We start from the raw sequence: 23280 nt of genomic DNA on the forward strand, positions 1-23280 counted from the left end.
TAGACAACTGTAGTAGGTTTGACAGAGATGATGGTTGTCTGACTTTGGGGTCAATGAGAGTGAAAATGAAATAAGTGATAGATTAAAAAATATTAGGAACTTATTGGGCAATTTGTGATTGAGTGTGAATAATATTACCGATGAGGTGGAATGGGAGAGAAACAGCTAGAGATGAGAAACAGAGAGAGAGCAGTAAATCAAGATGAACCAAGAATAATTCTTTAGTTTCTGTCTTAGGGAACTGGATTTACTGAGATGGGGAAGACTGGTGGAGAAGCAGCTTTGAAGAAGATAATGATTTCAGTTTGAACCTGCTGAATTTAATATAAGACATCTAGGCAGAATTGTGCTTTAGGCACTTAAATCAATCTGGAGATTAGAGGAGAGGTACAGCCTATAGTACATAGATGGGTTTTGAAGTCTTTGGGGTAGAAGAGTTTGCCCAATGAGTTTGTACATAGAGGCTCCTTCCCATATATATGAGATAGAACTAAAAAAAAAAAAGTGCTAACATTTTCAGGATGGATATAGAAATAGAGACCATAAAGGTGACTGCAAATGATCACCCAGAGAGATACTGGGAAAATTAAGAAGAAAATCAGAACAAACGGCAGTTGGAATGTTTGGAAAATAAAATCCTGAATGTTACACAACCTGAATTTTAGAGAAGAATGTATCAAGAAAGGCTGGTGAGTGTCCAGGCCATTTCAAAACCTTGTTGGCTGGCTTGGAAACAGTTTTTCCTGAAGATTTATGGGCACTGAGGTCACATTATAGCAGGTTTCGGAATAAATTTGAAGATAAAGAGGATAGACAACTTTTTGGAGAGTTCAGCTGTAACTTCTGGAGCAGTATATGTAAAGAGATGAGAATTCCACAGAAAGTGAAATGATAATGAAAAAAAAAAGCCAAAAGTTAAAGATAAAAGAGGAAGGAGGTAACTGAGAAAATAAGACCTCTGACATTCATGAAGGATAGGATCCAAGGCACAAATAGAGGGTTAGTCTTAGCTAGGAGATAGAGACTCTTCTGTTTGAGCAGGAGGAAAGGAGGAATGGATAGCTGCTGATGCTGACCTTGGTCCTAAGAAGGTAAAAGGCACCTAAATTCTTTCTGTGATGTGGATTAGGATAGATGTGTAAAATAGCCATTGTGGTGAATAAAAGTGAGAGACAGAGAGAGGGAGAAAGAGAGAGAGAGAGAGAGAAATGAGTTAACTAGGGAATGAGATAAGGAGATTGGGGACCAGGAATTCAAAAGGAGAGCCCACTGTGCCCATATTTACCCAGTGCCCATCCCAATTACGTGACTGTCTATTTGAATCCCTCTGTGAGGTAATGTTGTCTCACAGCATAGATCTTAAAAAAGAGTGTCATTTTGACATGAAACAAAGGAAGAATTTGTCAGGTTAGAATCTCAGTCATTAGCCTGTGTTGTATGCTTACTATGGCACTGGAAGGGACTCTTGCATGCCATGGCCGTACTGTCCATGAGTCACAGAGGCCAGTAATTTACAGCCAGACACCATATTCTTTTTAGTTAACCAGAAAACATTTGTCTATTAAATGTTTTGACCCATTATAGAGTCTCAGACTGTACCTATTGTTAAATTATTATCACATCAACTACCTAAGAATTCAAGCTAAAGTGACCTCATGATGGTTCTAGGTTCTAAAATTTTGCCAGTAAATTATATAATAGGCCATTGTTTATACCTAAGCTTTCAACTTTTTGAATATGAATGCTTATTTTCTAAGTATGAAAACTATACATTTGTTGTGGAGAATCTGGAAAGCAAAGAAAAATATAGAGAAGAAAATAGAAATGACCCTAATTTCCTACTCCAAGTTAACTATTTCTAGTATTTTTCTATATAGACACACAGAGTTGTTTTTTCCTTTTGGATTTTGTTATGTAATAAACATTTGTTTTCACTTTTAAATCTTGAACATTTGTGTTGTTAATTATTCTTCAAAAACATGATTTTAAAGGTTAGCATTGGGATGCATACTGATATATATTATGCACGCTGATAGATGTTCCATAATTTGACCAATGTCCTTTTATTGGTCACTTGTTTTTAATTTTCTGTTATATTTATATTGAGGAAAATATCCCTGCCCACAAAACCTAGCCCACACCTCTGATTCTTTCCTTAACCACTTAGCTGCTTTTGTCACTAATACTAAGACAGTAGTAGGATAGAGTACTTGGGGTTTAAAGGAAGCTATACTTTGGCACAAAAAAAATCTGTCTTAACTCTAAATATTTTTAGATTAATGTTCCTTACACTTTGACAAAGACATATTGTCTAGACTTTCTCTTGACACCTGGGATACAAAAGTTTGAAATACAATAAAGTACCTCTTCTGACATGTATTACAAAGCTAATTCATCATCTATAATCCAAGGAATGAATATTTTTATGAAGTAGATTTTGCCTTGCTCTTTTGAGCCAGAGTTTGTATACTTGTTACTGACATTTTTGGACCATTCTAATAGAAAGATAAAAATTTATCTATACATAACACATGTACCCAGTTATACTGAGCCACACCAGTTTTACAATTCATACTAGCTGAGAGGAGAGAGTAATTCCTCGGTACCAAATAATGTGTTGGCAGACTTCAAGCTTCTTTATAATTTTTAGGCCCCTCCTATATATTGATTGAATAATAATAATGCACTTTCAAATATTTTTAAGGTGCGAATTTGGAAGTTTTTTTTTTTTTTAATGGCTCTATTAGGTAGAATTTTAAGGAAAGCAGACCTATAGATCATGCATTAATATCCTTGTAATTCTCCCCATAAGCCTTCCTGTTCTTTCTCTGAACATCAAAGCATTCTGTTCTGGAAGCCTATGCAATAGTACAATAGCCTGGGGCTGGGGAGAGGTATGCTGTGTAGATTGAAGGTGCCAGTTATCCTTGTCTCATTTTAATTTCCACAACTGCACTGTAGGTGAGAAGATGTTCAGTAAGCGTGAATGAATGATGTTTTAGGGAAGAGGAGAAATTAAGATCCGAAGTTAGGTAACTGGACTAGAAACAGAGCTGAGTCAGATTCATGGCAGGTCTTTAACTCTGATCTGTGTGTTTGCCTAAGTCTGCAACTTCTCTAATATCTCCCCTTAGAGCTTCATGAATCTTGTCCCTTGTCTTATATTGTACACTTTCGAACTTTGTAGTTTTCCTCTCTCCTCAATTTCCCAAAAATCACATGTGGAGTTTTCCTACAGAAAAGTTTTGTCTTTTGTTCTACACCTTTTACCTTTTGGTTTCTTTTTCTTTCTTTTTTTCCTCCAAATTAAACCCTTATTCATTTTCCAGCTTTGCCCTAGAATTCATCAGAAAAAATTTAGCCATAGAAGAGTATGTAAGAGACCAGCCAGTCCAGCCCCAGGGTTTAATATTTAAGTTTAATAAAGCACAGAGAGTAAGTGACATGTCTAAAGTCATAAATGCTGGCAGAGCCAGGGTAAGATTTGCTTTTTCTGATTCTTGGCTCGTTGTTGTTTTGAAACATTTAATAAAATTGCATAATAGTGAAGATGAAATAATGCCACTTCTAGTAACTTTTCTTAATGTGTGTGAACTGTTTATTTCCAAAGTTTTGAGATTAGATAAGGCTTCTGAAACAGAGTCTAGAATGCTGAGATGATTTGGCAACCTGAGAACAGGGTTGTAATCAAACCAGAAAGACTACAGTTATTTCTTAAATCTACAGTGAAGCTTCCTCCCATGAAAGTCCTTCAAATTATGTAATTAAGTGGTTCAAAGGGCCCAGACTGGTTTGAGTGTATTATAACATAGCACATTTATCACACTGTACCGGGAGTTTCCAGTAAAGCAGGTTTATTCTCCTGTAGCCTGACAACAGAGAATTACAGAAAACAAAGCAGCATCGATGAAACTGGCTGTAAGGAAAGTTCTTTTACGCACTTATATTAGGAATAATCTGGAAATCATAAAAACCACATAATAGAGCATAAGGGAAAAATAAAACTTTTATTCCCTCCCCACAAGTTAATTTTTCTGGATTTTCTTATGTATCATCTTCAATAGATACATGTAGTCTATAACCCAAGACATTTTTGAACCAGGAAACAAAGTGCTGAAGGTTTTTAAATGTGTGTTTAAAAATCCTACTGCAGTAAAATAAAATCCAAATGCAGAATATTCAAAATGGTCTTCCAGGGACCCTCTGGAGATTCAGTGGTTAGGATTCTATGCTTTCCCTGCTGGGGCTGGTTCAATCTCTGGTAGGGAGCTAAGATACTGCAAGCCATGCGGCGTTATTAAAAAAAAAAAAAAAAAACACTAAAAAACCCAAAAAACAGTTTTCCTTTTAGTGTTAGTGTTTTGTACATTTTAAAGATCATTCTCACTGGGGAAGGGACAAATCTTGTTTTTTCTTTAGGATGAAGAAAAGTAATTGCCCTTGACAGTAGGCAGGGATGGAGAATTTAGGGGTTACTAATGTGGTTGTGTACATTCTTATCACGGTACAAAAAGAACTCTCTTCCTGCTGATAACCAGGAAGAGGAGAGGCAAGAGGCCTGCCCTGGAGAGTCATATGAAGCCTGGGGAAGATTCAGGCGGAAAAGTAACTGCTCCCTTCAGCCAGAGTTGGTCTCACAGCTCTCTTGACTGGATTGTTACATGAGGTCATTTTGGAGGAGAAATTGTGCAGTGTGTTTCCTAAAAAAAATAGCTTCCGTGGTGGCCAAGCCTCCTGTTTTTTGTTTGTCCCTTGTCCCTGGTGGAATGGGACTAATAGGAATAATTAATCTACCAGAAATCTACACATCGATGTCAGAGTTTTTCTCCTGAAGTCTGATCATTTAAAAAATATTTGCAAAATTTGTAATCTCTGTTTAGCTCTGTAAATAGAACGAAGTCTAATATAGGACACCTATAGGACACTAAGGTGTCCACAGGGCTGGGTTCCCTGATGGAAGCTCTGAAGGACTCGTTTCCTTGCTATTTTCATGGATGCTAACTTGCATTTGGGCTTCCCTGGTGGCTCAGTGGTAAAGTCAGAGTGCAGGAGATGTGGGTTCAATCCCTGGGTCGGGAAGATCCCATGGAGAAGGAAATAGCAACCCACTCCAGTATTCTTGCCTGGGAAATTCCATGGACAGAGGAGCCTGGCAGGCTATAGGCTATGGGGTCACAAAGAATCAGACACAACTGAGCGACTAAATAACAACTTGCATTTATGTTCACAGTTAGACAAGAAATTAGGAGTTCTATTTCCATCCCTACTGCCATTTGGAAATAGTAATATCACACTCACTGCCTCTAATTCCAATTGTCTTCATACTGCACATGTCATGAATTCTGGGAAAAGCTAGAGTGTCTCTCCCCGTGTCCCAGGTGTTGCTTCCAGGGCTTGGTTTCATAATTTCATAATCACTGCATTGTCAATAGGAAATTATGGGAAATTACAGTAGACTAACCAATGTTAGGCATATGAAACCTGTATTAGCCTAATGAAATAATTTTAAATTATTAGCCTCATAAAAATTAATTTTAGAATAATCAAGGAAGACTATAAAATGACTGAAATTCCATCTTAATAAGTAATTTTGTGAATTTTCCTGATTATACAAAGTGGGAGAAATTCAATATTTTATTTTGTAAAAGAAAGTGAAGATGTAACTTATGTGAGTTCTTAAATCATTTTAGATGAGGTTCAGAACACTTCCTGAAAAGTAGTAAATGGCCAAACATATTTAATTATTGAATCCATCTCCCTCTGACCACAGCTGGAAAGGTTCTCAGATTTTAAGGACCCATGTGGTTACATTGAACCTACCCAGATAATTCAGGATAATCTCCCCATCTTGAGGCCCTAAACATTAATCACATGTGGGAGATAGTGTTCAATTCACAGGGCTATGAGTCAGCATCAGAAGATACTAATTAGATTATTCATTTTAAAATAAATTTGGTTATAATAATTCATATTTATTAATGAATGGAATAATTCATTTCCTTTAAACAAAAGACTTTCCTAAATTGTTTGAAATGTTTTTATGCAGATAAAAATGTTTAAATAATTGAATAATTATTTAATAGTAATAATTCCATTGCCTTCCACAAATCAAAATACATATTTTACATTTAATTGTAATAACAATATAACTTTATATACATACTATCTTACATTCTTTTTTTCTCACTTAACTCAATACATATATATAATTATGCAACCACCTGTGTTTTATTAAGCTTTATTCCTGATACTAGAAATTTATATGTTTGCAGTTTCTTACTAGATTTTTCTTTATTGACCATTCATTTCTTTGTCCAATTGATTTTTCCTTTTATTGAATAAATCCCTTGGAAAAAAATTTCTTTGAAAGAAGTGACAGACTATATGTCTACACATTTTTCTCTTCTTTTTGTTTATAAAGCCATAATTTTGTTCAGATAGTAGGTATAAATTGGTCAAGGACTGAAGCAAGCCACAGAGAATGGTTTTGTCTTATAAGCTAGTGGACCCCAGCCTTTTTGGCACCAGGGACCAGTCTTGTGGAAGACAGTTTTTCCACTGCTGGGCCAGGGGTAGGGGGTGTGGAGGGGGCGGGTAGGGGACATGGAGAGGATTGGGGAAATGAATGGTGCAGGTGATAATGCGAGTGTGGGGAGCTCAGGGGAGTGGCAGGTGAAGCTTGGCTCCCTTGCCCATCACCCACCTCCTGCTGTGCAGTCTGGTTCCTAAGAGGCCATGGACTGGTACCCGTCCATGATCTGGGGGTTGAAAAGTGAAAGTCACAGTCACGTCCAACTCTTTGCCATCTCATGGACTATAGCCTGCCAGGCTCCTCTGTCCATGGAATTCTCCAGGCAAGAGTACTGGAGTGGGTTGCCAGTTAGGGACCCATATTATAAGCAAAACCTGGACATTTCCATTCCCTTTGTAAGTGATTGCTTTAAGAATTAACCTGTGACTTAACTCTGTCAGGAAGCCCTGGTAGGGCTTCCCTGGTGGCTCAGATGATAAAGAATCTGCCTGCAATGCAGGAGACCTGGGTTCAATCCCTGGGTCAGGAATATCCCCTGGAGAAGGAAATGGCTGCCTACGCCAGTATTCTTGCCTGGAGAATTCCACAGAGAATTCCACAGAGGAGCCTGGCGGGCTACAGTCCATGGGATTGCCAAGAGTCGGACACGACTGAGCGACTACCACACACACAACTCTGTTCATTAAGACCGAGTTGACATTTGTATAGCTGGTGAGGATTTGATCAGAGCTGGGATCGAGGGTGCCGAATTTGTGTCATGCTGACATCTGTTTGTGCTATTGGGGTCTCTGTTATTACTATAAATCAGATGAGAGGAAGTGCTAAACTAAGATGAGACTGGAAAAAGAGCGAACCGCATTGCAGAGGATGAGGTAAAAGAAGCTTTCACAGGTGACCGTGATGTGTTGAGTCAGGGTGACTGTAAGAAAGTAAGCGCCATTGCTGTGGATAGTAGGTTTGTGGGTGTTTAGGATGCTCTGGGATGTTTCAAACCCTTCAATTTGGGATATATGACCTGAGGACAGACCATCCAAATAAATGTTGGTCTTAAGCGGCACTTTGAGTTCAGTTGAAATATAATGTGAGCAACAAATGTTTGCCACATATATAATTTTAAATTTTCTACTAGTGTAATATTTTACAAAATGTTTTTAAAAAGTAACAAGAAACAAATGATGATAAGTTTAATAATGTATTTTAACACACTATGTAAAAATATTATCATTTCATTATATAACCGTTACATTTCCCAACGTCTCAATTTTCTTCAGCCACATTTGAAGTGCTTAATAGCCATGCATGTCTAGAAAGACCAATTTAGGAGCTGGTAATAAAGTCAGCACCTTTCTTTGCTTGCAAGTGTGAGCCTGTTTTGGGGTTGTTCCTGCTTTTTTATTGCTGTTATGAACAATGCGGTAATGAAGTCACGCACACAGCCTGTGGTGCAGGAATTCAGGCCAGTGCATTCTTGGGAGTGGGGCTTCTGCAAGGTAACAGATGAGACAGAGCTTGATTGTCTTCCGAGGTGGCTGCCCCAGCTCACGCTCTGGGTAGTACTGTGTGCAAGTCTATATTGCTCCCTATCCTCACTAACATTTGGAAAAGTCATGCTTCATTTTTTTCAAACTAGTGAATATAAAATGGTGTCTTACTTTGTCATAACATTCATTTCTCTGATGGACTAACGAGCTTGAATATCTTTTCTGATGTGAATGAATCTACACTTTTTTTCTCTCCTGTGGAAATTACAAATATTTATTCTTTCAAATATAAATATATTATGCATATTATAGATGTCATATATTAATATATTCATGTATGTGTCACATATTCATTCACAAATGTTTATTGAACACTACCTGCTAATTATTAGTCTAGGTACTGAGAATGAACTAGTGGGGAAAAAGGTATTGGCCCAGATGGTACCTTCATGAAGTTTACATTCTGGTGTGTGTGCAGTGACTGGATAGAGACCCAGAAGGGTAAAATGCTATCTTTCAGATGTTAGTGAACCTGGGTTTAAGTCTGACTCAGCTATTTTATATCATTAAAGCTTGGTTTCCGCAATTATAAAAATGAGATGGCAGTAGTATTTATCTTCTATTATTTATTAAAAGCATGTGAAGAACTTGACACAGTGTCAGGCAAATTGTAAGGATTCAGAAAATGCTAATGACAATAATAATAATACTAATAACATGTAACTGCTATTTTCCCCTTTCTTGTGTCTATCTTTTCTTAAGCAGTCGTTTTTTTTTTTTTAGTTACAGCTACCAAAGTTTAAGATTACATATGTTTTGGTTTTGTTGAAGTGTTGACCCATTAGGGTATCAACCTACTGATATTTTCTGCAACAAGACAGATGACTCTGGCTAATTTTGAGATATGTTATTTTCCAACTTCTAAAATCCCAAGGACCAAGAGCCAGAGAATATGTACTTTAAAAAAATCTGCCTCATGTTGAATAAGCAAAAATGTGGGAAAATCCAGAGGAATATCTTATATAATTGAGGGCTGTGTTCTATGAGTATAAATGTTGCTTGAATTAATCATTTTAATCCAACAACCAACTTATTGAAAACTAACCATGTGCAAAGTACCATGTGGGGAGATGCATATGACTTTATTAATCTTTGGAATAATAATATGTCCCTTTTTCTTAGATAATGATGTTGAACATGATCTTCAATCACACATCAGTTGAGCACTGCAAGACAAACACAGAAAATCAGGATGAGTGCAACTTCTTCTTAATAGCTGTTCGCCTGGCTTCACTGAACCAGATCTTGGATCCCTGGGTTTATCTGCTGCTAAGAAAGATCCTTCTTCAAAAGTTTTGCCAGGTAGCAAATGCTGTCTCCAGCTACTTTAATAATGGACCTAAAGTGCCGACTATCTCACTATCCAATGAAATAACACAGACAGGAGCATGAAAGAGAACACTTAATCAACTTGCATGTTCACAGCTTTTGGCAAAAAATAGCCCTAAATCTTACTGTGAATTTAGGCATCTCTGGCATGCTGCTATTTATGCATTGAAGCAGAATTTTTGATATAAGGCCTAAATGGTCTCAGAAGCATAAATATTAGTAATCCCCTATGTGCCAAAAATATTGAAACACAAGCAAAGGAAAATAGATTAATATCAGTCTAGTGTTTTGGGGTCTCTTCCATATGTAGCTGAATGTGTGATTATTTATTAGGTGAAAGCACTTCTTTTGTTTTTATAAATGATCTTGGTCTGTAGTGGGGGCCGGATAGGGATAGTTAATATTCTAATATACTGAGTACATGTGGAATTCAACACACAGATATTTGAAGACAAGGCAACAGTTTATTTTTGCTCAAAGGCCTTGGTCTTCTGCTTTCTCTTTTACTCTCTCTCTTTCTGTGTCACTTTCATTCCCCTTAAATTTTTTTTAAAATTTGATTTAGGATGAAAAAATGTATAACATAATCACAGTATTCATTGATACTGATGTTATTTAAATGTCATTCAATATGCAAATTTGCTGCTAACCTTACAGAGTCTGTTTTGGTTGGGTTGGTAATTAGGTTTATTCATTATCTGAATGAGTCAATTAATTCCATTTATTTCAAATATGACAATTTGTGAACATCCAAATTGTTAAATGTTCTTCCTTTAGATTACATTTTTAATTCCTACAAGCCTGGAGAAGATTCATGAAACTGTGCTTGGGAGTCAGTGAAGTGATTTTTTTCAAAATTCTATTTCAGGACTGATTGAGCCCTAAATATAGGTACTTAAGTTAATTATTTTCCCTGATTTTTCCACCCAAAGTATTCTCTTCAGTCTTTTGTGTATTTAAATACTAACTCCTATTCTAAGACCAGTAAATATTTTAAAGCTTCCATAAAGAATTTCCATAGTTTAGCCTATTTATAGAATAAGGAAATTATAATACTGATACCTCACAGCACTTTCTCTGCCCTCTCTTAAAAGTTTCTATCTAAATATTTATTATTAAAATATATCTCCTTATGTGTACAAACCTTGACAGCCAAGCTTGATATCTTTTTGGCACAAGCAGGTCACTACATTAAATTTTGAGAATTACACTTAAAAAAATAAAAGCAACTCCCCAACAAACATAGCAATCTTTTGAATCAGACCTCCATAAAATGTTCTTTGTACTCTTTAGAGCACTTGTTTTGCAAACTTACTGCTTCTCACTCAGAGTTTAACTTGCTTTTTCGTTTATTGTTTTCCCAGTTTTAAGAAACTTGAAATTTATACTCCTTTATAGTAACTACCTTTTTTTGTGTGTATTCAGTAGGCATCGGGGGAAGAATTAATTTTCAGAGGTGAAAAATATCTTTTAGATTAATATGTTTGCCAGGCTAAGTCAATTAGGAGGAATCAATTTAAATGATCATGTGAAACTGAGTGAGAAGGCAAAATCTGCTGAGAGTGCTTATGTAACTCATGGTGGTTCCACTAGTCTAGGTTTGGGGGAAAAAATGATGACAAATAACCTATGCTAAAAGGACATTTAAAAATTTCTCTATACCATAGAATTGAATTATCCCACAAGTCACCTCATGGAGGATGAGACCAAACTACATACTTTAAAAAAAGTGTACTTAAATGACCTTATAATGAAGAGGCTTTAGGCCCTATGTTTAGACACATACACATAGCGTAGATTCGAGTAGTGTGAGCTTGGATGGGTTATTTCTTCTAGCACCTTGCACTAGGAATATAGAAAGTGTTCAATGACTATTAGTTCAGTGAATGAATGAATAATTATCTGCCAAAACCAGGTGCACATCAGTGGGGTCCCACTATATGGTTGAAGTGCTTCATGACTTTATAGACCATTGAACTGATAAAGTGAATAAACTCTGCTTGTTTAATTACAGAAATACAAATTTATCTTCAAATGTTGAGTGTCATATTGCTTCATAACAGAGTAAATCATTTGTATTAATAATTAAGAAACTACTACTCCCAAGTGGTAATTGAGATGACTGTCAAAGAAATATCACTTTTCATCAGACAGCAGAAATTCATAAAGACAAAACAACCTAAAACTCATGCTTAACTATGGAATAGTTTCCTGCCCAGGGATATATGGTAGCTGTGGTTGATGGCAGTTTTTGAACAAGCTTGAAAAGGAAGTGGAAAGGAAGAATTACGTAAACAGCATGTGATGTGTTAGTACATGAAAAACCTGGTAAGAAATGTTAGTCCTAAATGATATTGACCTTTGGATGATAGTTGAGGTTAGATTTCAGGATGTTCAGAAGCCCTCAATGTGGTAAGGAAGTAAACATCTAAAGTCACTGCAGAAGAGTATATCGGCTTCCAAATTTAAGTTCCTTAGTCCTTAAGTTTACTCGAGTATACTTAGTTTTGGGCAAGAAAAAAATGCATGCATAAATTATGACAATCCCAAAACTTCTCAATACTGGTTTAAAAAAAATGGAGGCCTAGGAAACCAAATAAAAAGAAGTAAATGCAACGTAAAAATAGATGTAATATCGACTATTGTAGATTTTACAAAACTATTCTGATTTTCCACACAGTGAATTTATTCAGCTATGTTGTATCACAGAAGAGAATGATGACATGTCAACCAATAAGAACAGTTTACGTTTCAAATGAAATAAGTATGGTAGATATCTTTAAAATATTTTAAATTGAAGAAATTAAACGTGTTATCCCAGGATTTAGCAAATCTGCCTAAGCTATATACCAAGTCATTTTAAGTAAACATAAGCATTTAATCATGCCAGATTCAAATGGTTGCCAATTTAAAGCCACACATATATACTGAACACTTTTTTATTATATAAAAGACCTGTTGACCATGTTATGGAACAAAATTTTAGAAGCTCATGTAAAAGTCAACTGTAAAAGACCCTGAAAACACACTGGCATTGAGTAATAGACAAACTAAACACTCTGACAAAACAGTCTTAATAAGGTGAACAACCTGTGGCAATATTCTTAGATTTTCAAGAATTAGGCCTTTTAGTTAATACTTTATATGTTTTTGTTGGTTTTGACCCCAGATTAGTGATCTGTTTTCAGTCTTCCCCATGTTGATAATCATAGCCCTTTTGTATTGGGATTAAGTCAGCTAAGAAAATAGAAAATCCCATTCTTTGAAATTTTAAACACATATATTGCCCATTTATTTTCATACTTAATTCCGAAAGCTTCTTTTGAAATATGCAGGTTACTAGAAGGTGAGTGACGCAGAGACTGTAGAGTATTTATTACTACAAACATATTAAAAGTTTATTGCGGACTAACTGAAGTTTCCTTGATTTACCTCTGTAAAAAGTTTAGGTCATCAAGCTTGCCATATCTTCACAACTACTTATTTATTGCTGTCTTTGTGATTGTGTATGTTTGAAATCTGCTAAAGCTGAGGTCTAAATAAGTGAACAGAATTGTTCTATGAATGAGATTATATCATTTTTTTAAATAAAGAGTATTTAATACTGTGGCTATATTGATAGAACTGTTTTCTGAGTTGCAATACAATGTTAATAAGAGGTGACATATGTCTATGATGTTTCATAATGGAGGTTTTGATATAGGCTATTTACAAAATTTGAAAATCCAACTAAAACTCACATGCACATTTGTTAAGAAGGTGCTGTCAGTTCAAAACTCTAAGACAACTAACAGGTAGTGATAACATATGAACCATGAAACAGAGAATTATGGCAAATTTAAAAATTAGAACTCCATTATACTGGTATCATGTATATGGATACTAATTACATGTGAAAGTTCCTTACCCCTGGATTACTCTCATCCAAAAGGTTTCAATTTTATAATGACCCATGTTGTAGCTGTTAAGTAAAATCTTTCACATGCCTTCCCTGAATGCCTTTTTTGAATTGAGTCCACCTTGAATAAAACTAAAGAAGGTAAAAAGAGCAGTACAGGGTGACTTTGTTCTCACAATGACAAACGGAAAACTCAAACTATGCACATCTATGAAAGACTTCAGCACTTCTAGAAGTAAGGTGGTTTTTTTTTTTCCCCAAAGGAGATCAACAATTAGTTTCTAAATCAAATGGAATTATATCTTCAAAACATGCTGCTTTACATTTTCTTTCTCACTCTTCTCTACTCTTTACTCTTTTGAATAATGAAAGAGCAAAGAATTTTAATTTAATGGAGTCTCTATTTTATAAATCTTAAGTGAGGATTCTATTTAAATTCTATTCCATTTATACAAGTTGTGTTGTAAACCATTACATTATTATACCACAAGTCTACTACATTTCGATTCTTTAGAAATGCAGTTCAATCAGGTATATACCATATTTGCTCATATATAGATTACACATTTTTTTATTGAGAATGAAAATTATTCTATTTTCAGAAATTTTACACCAATTTGTTTTAAATCATAAACAACTCATATATCTACTGAAATGCTTATTTCTTCTTTAGAAAAAAGACTGTTTCCCTGGCTCCCTTGCCTCCAACCTTTTTATCCATTTTCTCATGGAGAGAAAGTAACAGAAATATTTATTATTGGTGAAGCTGGGATTGTTTTTAAGAGAGAGAATGGTTTCACATTTCTAATGTGCTAATGTACTCATCGATGAAACAGATCTGAGTCTGTTTTTTAATATCTGCTTTAATGAAATAATTTTATTATGGGAGTAAATATAAGAGGGAGAGAGATTAACATCAGGTACAATTAGGCTTTTCAGGCTTATCAAGCATTTTAGAGATGATAGCACTTCTAAAATTTTTTGATCAGCTCTTAAATTCCTTTGTCAGTTGCTTTACTTTTTTTTCTTCTTCTTTTTTTTGGCCTCACCCCGCAGCATGTGGGATCCTAGTTCCCCGACCAGGGATCGAACCCGGGTCCCCTGCATTGGAAGCACGGAGTCTTAACTACTGGACCACCAGGGAAGTCCCTGTCAGTTGCTTTAGAATTAGAATAGTTTGGCTTTTTTAATTAAAGTGAACCAGATATCTAGCCAAAAGCTTGCCAATCATCAGACTTTAATATGAAAATAGTTTATTTCTATGGTTTTCAATTTCTGTAGAAATCAAAGCTGTAATGTTTAGCAGGAGAAAATGCATATGACTTACTGATGGACTTCAGTGTTCTTTCAGCTTTTGAAAGGACACTCCTATGGAATAGACATGGAGGGTGGGGCAGAGAACAAAGACAAAGAGATGAAGGAAAACCTATATATTTCCAACTTGTCAAGATTCTTCATCCTTTTAGGCCATTTCACAGAAGCAAGGAGAGGAAGGGGCCACATTTATCTTCATACACTTGAACATCAATAGGACAAAGTGAGGAGTGGCCCAGTGTTCTTGTCTGTAAAAGCAAATGTTTAATTCACTCAAGTCATCACTGACTGCCAAACTCTTTTTCTTCCCAGGCCTCCTATATATAGATAGAATATTTTACTTTCTCCCTCTTCTTTAACAAAACAATTTTGTACAGATGGCATAAAGTTGAACATTTCTCTAAGGAAGCAAATTAAAAATAGGCACTGATGATATTAATCTGCTTACAACAAATGAATATATTATTTTCAAAATGTATATAAGTAAGAATTGAAATCATTGACATTTTAATAAATGATGTAAAGCTCAGTATAAAAATTGTATGTTTCTCCACCTCTCCTACTCAGCATTCCATCCCAGTGGGTTCAATGGGAAGGCAAACTTTTGTCACCTTTATGTAAGATTTTTCTAGGAGTTATGTTAAGTGTATCTAAACATATCTTCCAGCATGTTTGAAAGGGTAGTCTTCAATATTGTGGAGACAAAAATAAAAGACTGAAAAGTACATCAGAATTTTGATGGCATTCAAGTCATAGGTAGTCTGTGTATTTAACAAATGTATGTTATTTATGTTGTGTTTGTCAATGGAAAATAAAGTTGAATGTTCTGAAATGGCCCTGTTTTTCTTTCCTGATGCCAACTCATGTCAGGAATGTTCTACTGATAATTGCATTAAGTATTTTGCTGAAATCCTATTAGATTTGCTTTATGAAAATAACAGCACAGTATAATGCAATCAGTTCAGTTCAGTCACTCAGTCGTATCCAACTCTTTGTAACCCCATGGACTGCAGCACTTCAGGCTTCCATCACTAACCCCTAGAGTTTACTCAAACTCACTTCCATTGAGTTGGTGATGCCATCCAACCATCTCATCCTCTGTCATCCTCTACTCATCCTGCCTTCAATCTTTCCCAGCATCAGGGTCTTTGCAAATGAGTCAGTTCTTCACATCAGGTGGCCAAAGTATTGGAGTTTCAGCTTCAGCATCAGTCCTTCCAATGAACACCCAGGACTGATCTCCTTTAGGATGGACTAGTTGGATCTCCTTGCAGTCCAAGGGACTCTCAAGTGTCTTCTCCAACACATTTCAAAAGCATCAGTTCTTTCGTGCTCAGCTTTCTTTATAGTCCAACTCTCACATCCATACATGACTCTGGAAAAACCATAGCCTTGACTAGATGGACCTTTATTGACAAAGTAATGTCTCTGCTTTTTAATATGCTGTCTAGGTTGGTCATAACTTTCCTTCTTAGGAGTATGTGTCTTTTAATTTCATGGCTGCAATCACCATCGGCAGTGATTGTGAAGCCCAAGAAAATAAAATCTGCCACTGTTTCCACTGTTTCCCCATCTATTTGCCATGAAGTGAAAGGACCAGATGCCATGATCTTAGTTTTCTGAATGTTGAGCTTTAAGCCAACTTTTTCACTCTCCTCTTTCACTTTCATCAAGAGGCTCTTTAGTTCTTCTTCACTTTCTGCCTTAAGGGTGGTGTCATCTGCATATCTGAGGTTATTGATATTTCTCCTGGCAATCTTGTTCCAGTTTGTGCTTCATCCAGCCTGGCATTTCTCATGATGTACTCTGCATATAAGTTAAATAAGCAGGGTGACAATATATAGCCTTGACATACTCATTTTCCTATTTGGAACCAGTCTGTTTTTCCATGTCTGGTTCTAACTATTGCTTCTTGACCTGGATACAGATTTCTCAGGAGGCAGATCAGGTGGTCTGGTACTCCCATCTCTTTCAGAATTTTCCACAGTTTATTGTGATCCACACAGTCAAAGGCTTTGGCATAGTCAGTAAAGCAGAAGTAGATGTTTTTCTGGAACTCTCTTGCTTTTTCTATGACCCAACGGATGTTGGCAATTAGATCTCTGGTTCTTCTGCCTTTTCTGAATCCAGCAAGTTCTTGGTTTCACATACTATTGAAGCCTTGCTTGGAGAATTTGGAGCAATACTTTACTAGCATGTGAGATGAATGCAATTGTACGGTAGTTTGAACATTCTTTGGCACTGCCTTTTTTGGGGATTGGAATGAAAACTGGCCTTTTCCAGTCCTGTGGCCAGTTTTCCAAATTTACTGACATATTGAGTGCAGAACTTTCACAGCATCATCTTTTAGGATTTGAAATAGCTCAACTGGAATTCCATCACCTCCACTAGCTTTGTTCGTAGTGGTGTTTCCTAAGGCCCACTTGACTTCACATTGCAGGATGTCTGGCTCTAGGTGAGTGATCACACCATTGTGGTTATCTGGGTCATGAAGTTCTTTTTTGTATAGTTCTTCTGTGTATTCTTGCCACCTCTTCTTAATATCTTCTGTTTCTGTCAGCTCCATACTGTTTCTGTCCTTTATTGTGCCCACCTTTTCATCAAATGTTTCCTTGGTGTCTCTAATTTGATGCCTTATCACGTTATAATCCAATTTTTTTTTTTTTGCTTTTAGTACAAAAGCATATTTATAAATTATCCTAAATTTAAGTCTCCCACTTGTGGATTTGCGTATATTCTATAGGCAGCCAACAAAAGAACTGTCCTTGCTCATAGTCAGCTCCTTTAGTAGATTTGTACATGGGTACTGGTGTGAGCTGACTACTAGTTTAGATGAGTGTTGGATTACCTCACTACCCTGTTCATGTGTTCATTAAGCTCACTCTACTTTTTCCTCCTTTGGTGAAAGAAGAACTTCTATAGAACACAGGCTGCAAAGCCAGGCTTATTAAAAGTAGCATGTCAACCTTGCACTCTTTCCTCTAAGAAAAGGCATTTAGAGAGAGCTCTGATGTAATCCCCCAACCAGATCTTGTGATCTCTACAGTCTTTGTCTTATGGCATTTGAGGTAAACATCATTGCGGCTATCTTCTGGTAGACCAAGAATTTCCACTAAAATGCTGATGAACCTACATGCCAGGAATGAGATGTTGCTCAGTTTCATGTCCTTGGAGGGCAGGCAGTCAGATATCCTTAGATATTTGGCTGTACTGGGTCTATAGTTGCAGCATGCAGAATCATTAGCTGTGGCATGTGAGCTCTTAGTTGTGAATGTGGGATCTAGTTTCCCAACCAGGGATTGAACCCAGGGTCCCTGCATTGGGAATGGAGAGTCTTAGCCACTGGATCACCAGGGCAATCCCTAAAACAGTCTTGAGTAAACCTATTTTGGAGGTAGGTACTCAGAATCTAAGCCAGTCCTCCAGCCTTGTTCTTCCACATATATTTGCTGTGTACCTATAATGTGCTAAGCATTCTAGTAAGCGCGAAGACAAGGATTTAAAAATAAACAAACATAGCTTTCAGTGAATTTATAATCTAGTAGGGCAATAGGAAGTAATTTGAACAGAGCTGCTCTTGGGGTAAGCCTATAAGTACTATGTGGGGAAGGTGATGATGAAATAGGAAATAGTTTCATGTAGGAGGTGACATTTAATTTGCATTTGGGTTTCTGTGTAGCTCAATCGATAAAGCATCTGCCTGCAATGCGAGAGACTGGGTTCAATTGCTGGTGTCAGGAAGTTCCCTTGGAGAAGGAAATGGCAACCCACTCCAGTATTCTTGCCTGGAGAATCCCATGGACAGAGGAGCCTGGCATGCTATAGTTCAAGGGATCGCAAGAGTCAGACATGACTTAGTGCTATTTTTTTTTTTTTTTTTTTTTTTTTGGAGAAAGGAGTTGGTGTTAACCAGGAAGGCGGAGGCACATTTTAGAATATTTTTTCACTCCACTCTGCCCAAAGCAGTACAATTTGCAAGGCATTCAAACTGATTAAATTCTAGTGGCCCAGTAAAAAATGTGGTTCTGAATAGTGCATGCCTCTGTAATCTTGCAGAGTGGGGAAAAAGTCTTAGGACAGGATTTCTGAATCTTGAAACTATTGGCCCAGTGGGGCAGAGAATTCTTTGTTGGGGATGCGGTATCCTGTACACTGTAAGCTGTTTAGCAGCTACTTATTGGATGCCAGTAATATCGCCCTTGTTGTGGTAATCAAATGTCCCCAGATATTGCCAAATGCACCATAGAGGACATATTGGCTCATAGTTGACAGTCTCTGCCTTAGGGCAAGGGCCATGGTCACCAAGAGGAGGCTTTGTGTGTGAAGGTTTGCAGGACAAGGTCATCTGTGGGATCTTGGTCCAGACAGGCACCGTTCTGGCTTTTCCCAAGGAAGCAAGCATTAGAATGTCAGTTTGTGTCTGAATGCACAAAAATGTGGTGCTACCACTGCAACAATGCCTGGATCACCATGGGCCCTGATCCACTTCCGTAATCACATAAACCTATTCACAAAGGAAGAGGTACAATTTCTTGGAAAGTATCATCTTTCCCTTGATGCTCCAATCCTTATTTTGTTCTTGATAAGAGGGCCTAGGGTAATATGTTTCTTGAAGTGATATCTAAAGACAGTCCATTTCTCCCAGGACCTTTAAAAATCTGTTACAATTCCTCTTAATTCAGTTTATATTTCTAGGTGAGGTATCTTAGTAAGGGAGACTAATTTACCAAATTCTGCCTTTAATGGAATTTTTTCATGTCTGGCCTATCTTACAGAGTTGTAACAACTTTATTTAATTTGAGATATAATTTTTATTAAAGAGCAGTCGAATTTGGGGCAAATGTCTCCTTATCAGCCTATGCCTTTCTGAGTTTGTGCCAGTCTGCAATATCCCAGGTATGAAGCTATTACCATACATTTTTCTGACATAGTTCAAGTCATGAGCTCTATATCTGAAATTTAAACTCTCAGTTCAGTTCAGTCACTCAGTTGTGTCCGACTCTTTGTGACCCCATGAACCGCAGCACACCAGGCCTCCCTGTCCATCACCAACTCCCAGAGTTTACCCAAATTCATGTCCATTGAATTAGTGATGTAATCCAACCATCTCATCCTCTGTCATCCCCTTCTCCTCCTGCCCCCAATCCCTCCCAGCATCAGGGCCTTTTCATATGAGTCAACTCTTCACATCAGGTGGCCAAAGTATTGGAGCTTCAGCATCAGTCCTTCCAATGAACACCCAGGACTGATCTCCTTTAGGATGGGCTGGTTGGATCTCCTTGCAGTCCAAGGGACTCTCAAGTGTCTTCTCCAACACATTTCAAAAGCATCAGTTCTTTCGTGCTCAGCTTTCTTTATAGTCCAACTACTCTCACATCCATACATGACTCTGGAAAAACCATAGCCTTGACTAGATGGACCTTTATTGACAAAGTAATGTCTCTGCTTTTTAATATGCTGTCTAGGTTGGTCATAACTTTCCTTCTTAGGAGTATGTGTCTTTTAATTTCATGGCTGCAATCACCATCGGCAGTGATTGTGAAGCCCAAGAAAATAAAATCTGCCACTGTTTCCACTGTTTCCCCATCTATTTGCCATGAAGTGAAAGGACCAGATGCTATGATTTTAGTTTTCTGAATGTTGAGCTTTAAGCCAACTTTTTCATTCTCCTCTTTCACTTTCATCAAGAGGCTCTTTAGTTCTTCACTTTCTGCCTTAAGGGTGGTGTCATCTGCATATCTGAGGTTATTGATATTTCTCCTGGAAATCTTGATTCCAGCTTATGCTTCTTCCAGCCCAGTTTTTCTGATGACGTACTCTGCATATAAGTTAAATAAGCAGGGTGACAATATACAACCTTGACGTACTCCTTTTCCTATTTGGAACCAGTCCGTTGTTCCATGTCCAGTTCTAACTGTTGCTTCCTGACCTGCATACACATTTCTCAGGAGGCAGGTCAGGTGGTCTGGTATTCCCATCTCTTTCAGAATTTTCCACAGTTTATTGTGACCCCCACAGTAAAAGGCTTTGGCATAGTCAATAAAGCAGAAGTAGATGTTTTTATAGAACTCTTTTGCTTTTTCAGTGATCCAGCGAGTGTTGGCAATTTGATCTCTGGTTCCTCTGTCTTTTCTAAAACCAGGTTGAACATCTGGAAGTTCATGGTTCACGTATTGCTGAAGCCTGGCTTGGAGAATTTGAGCATTACTTTACTAACATGTGAGATGAGTGCAATTGTGAGGTAGTTTGAGCATTCTTTGGGTATTGCCTTTCTTTGGGATTGGAATGAAAACTGACCTTTTCCAGTCCTGTGGCCACTGCTGAGTTTTCCAAATTTGCTGACATAATGAGTGCAGCCCTTTCACAGCATCATCTTTTAGTATTTGAAATAGCTCAACTGGAATTCTGTCACTCCACTAGCTTTGTTCATAGTGATGCTTCCTAAGGCCCACTTGACTACACATTCCAGGATGCCTGGCTCTAGCTGAGTGATCACACCATGGTGATTATCTTGTTCATGAAGATCTTTTTTGTTCAGTTCTTCTGTGTATTCTTACCACCTCTTAATATCTTCTACTTCTGTTAGGTCCATGCCATATCTGTCCTTTATTGAGCCCATCTTTGCATGAAATGTTCCCTTGGTAGCTCTCATTTTCTTGAAGAGATCTCTAGTCTTTCCCATTCCATTGTTTCCCTCTATTTCTTTGCATTGTTCGCTGAAGAAGGGTTTCTTATCTCTCCTTGCTATTCTTTGGAACTCTTCATTCAGATGCTTATATCTTTCCTTTTCTCCTTTGCTTTTCACTTCTCTTCTTTTCACAGCTATTTATAAGGCCTCCTCAGGCAGCTACTTTGGTTTTTTGCATTTCTTTTTTGGGGGGATGGTCTTGATCTCTATCTTCTGTACCATGTCACGAACCTCTGTCCATAGTTCATCAGGTACTCTATCAGATCTAGTCCCTTAAATCTATTTCTCACTTCCACTGTAAAATCATAAGGGATTTGATTTGGGTCATTCCTGGATGGTCTAGTGGTTTTCCCCACTTTCTTCAGTTTAAGTCTGAATTTGGTAATAAGGAGTTCATGATCTGAGGCACAGTCAGCTCCCGGTCTTGTTTTTGCTCACTGTATAGAGCTTCTCCATCTTTGGCTGCAAAGAATATAATCAGTCTCATTTCAGTGTTGGCCATCTGGTGATATCCATGTGTAGAGTCTTCTCTTGTGTTGTTGGAAGAGAGTGTTTGCTATGACCAGTGCATTCTCTTGTCAAAACTCTGTTAGCCTTTGCCCTGCTTCATTCTGTACTCCAAGGCTAAATTTGCCTGTTACTCCAAGTGTTTCTTGAATTCCTACTTTTGCGTTCCAGTCTTCTATAATGAAAAGGACATATTTTTGGGGTGTTAGTTCTAAAAGGTCTTGTAGGTCTTCATAGAACCGTTCAACTTCAGTTTCTTCAGCATTACTGGTCAGGGCATAGACTTGGATTACCATGATATTGAATGGTTTGCCCTGGAAATGAACAAAAATCATTCTGTAATTTTTGAGATTGCATCCAAATACTACATTTTGGACTCTTTTGTTGACTATAGTGGCTATTCCATTTCTTCTAAGGGCTTCCTGCCCACAGTAGTTGATGTAATGGTCATCTGAGTTAAATTCACCCATAGGTTGCATGAAATAAAAAGTTGAAAAACTTCAACCCTAACTCTGGTCAAAATTAAAATTAGCATGAAAGTACTCACTAATCTGTAAATTTCTAAGGTAAAGTAAGAAAGGACTATGGATAATCAGTGCTTATGCCTAAGATTCTTATGCAGTCTTTTTAAAAGAAGGGTTTGAATATTACGTATCAGGTTGTTGAAATTCGATTTTGAAAAGAGCATTGAAAGAAAATAATTCTGAAACCACTGCCACCAACTGAGGCTGTTTAAAATTAGATTTAGCCAGAAGTACCCAGTAGAACAGGCTTCTCGGGGACACTAGTGATAAACAACCCACCTGCCAATGCAGGAGATAGTAAGAGACGTGGGTTCGATCCCTGTGTTGGAAACATCCCGTGGAGGAGGTCATGGCAAGCCACTCTAGTCTTCTTGCCTGGAGAATCCCATGGACCGAGGAACCTGGCAGACTGCAGTCCACGTGGTCGCAGAGTTGTGCATGACTGAAGTGACTTAGTAGAGCATGCACGCCGAATGGAACACTAGTTCCTAAACAGAGACACCTCTAATAGTCTCATAAAAGGTTTGGATCTCTTTCTCACAAAAAGTACACAGAATTTCTTTTTTTTTTTTATAACGTCAGAGATTATGCAGTCCTCCTAAAGTCTGTCTACAGATGTCCTGGAAATTTATAGACACAGGTTAAGAATTCTTGCTGTGAGAGAATTTTTGTGACTTAAGGAACCTCACAAGTTTCCATGTTTGGTTAGAAAGCTAAAATCCAAAACTGGAGCTAAATCAACATAATTACTTCCCTGTGAATGCCAAAATTCCTTGACATCTCACTGTATGCCCAAATAGTAAATCAACATAATGGGGGTGAAGGGTAGAATTATTAGAAGGAATTGCAATCATTTTTAAAAATTGGCATCATGTGGGGGCAAAGAAACAACATGATCCTAACCAGAAGAGAAGCATTATAGGTTATTTGCCAAAAACAGGTTGAAA

General features: G+C 37.3%; 1 protein-coding gene across 11 annotated transcripts in view; it reads left to right on the forward strand.

The window, feature by feature from the left end:
* The window catches only part of PTGER3 (prostaglandin E receptor 3), a 239154-nt gene that overhangs the window by 30753 nt on the left and 185121 nt on the right, over positions 1-23280 (forward strand). For 5 of the 11 annotated variants that reach the window (XM_065910957.1, XM_065910976.1, XM_065910985.1 and 2 more), the window contains exon 2: positions 9196-9375. The exons of 2 other annotated variants lie outside the window; for them this stretch is intronic. In XM_065910957.1, coding sequence (XP_065767029.1) covers positions 9196-9375 — 180 coding nt within the window. Of the gene's footprint in view, positions 1-9195; positions 9376-10179; positions 15436-23280 lie in introns of those variants that run through there. 4 more of the 11 variants (XM_065911041.1, XM_065910968.1, XM_065911032.1 and 1 more) reach the window with 4 other exon arrangements.

Source organism: Muntiacus reevesi, chromosome 1 (assembly GCF_963930625.1).
Source record: "Muntiacus reevesi chromosome 1, mMunRee1.1, whole genome shotgun sequence".
In the NCBI taxonomy this organism is placed as follows: Eukaryota; Metazoa; Chordata; class Mammalia; order Artiodactyla; family Cervidae; genus Muntiacus; species Muntiacus reevesi.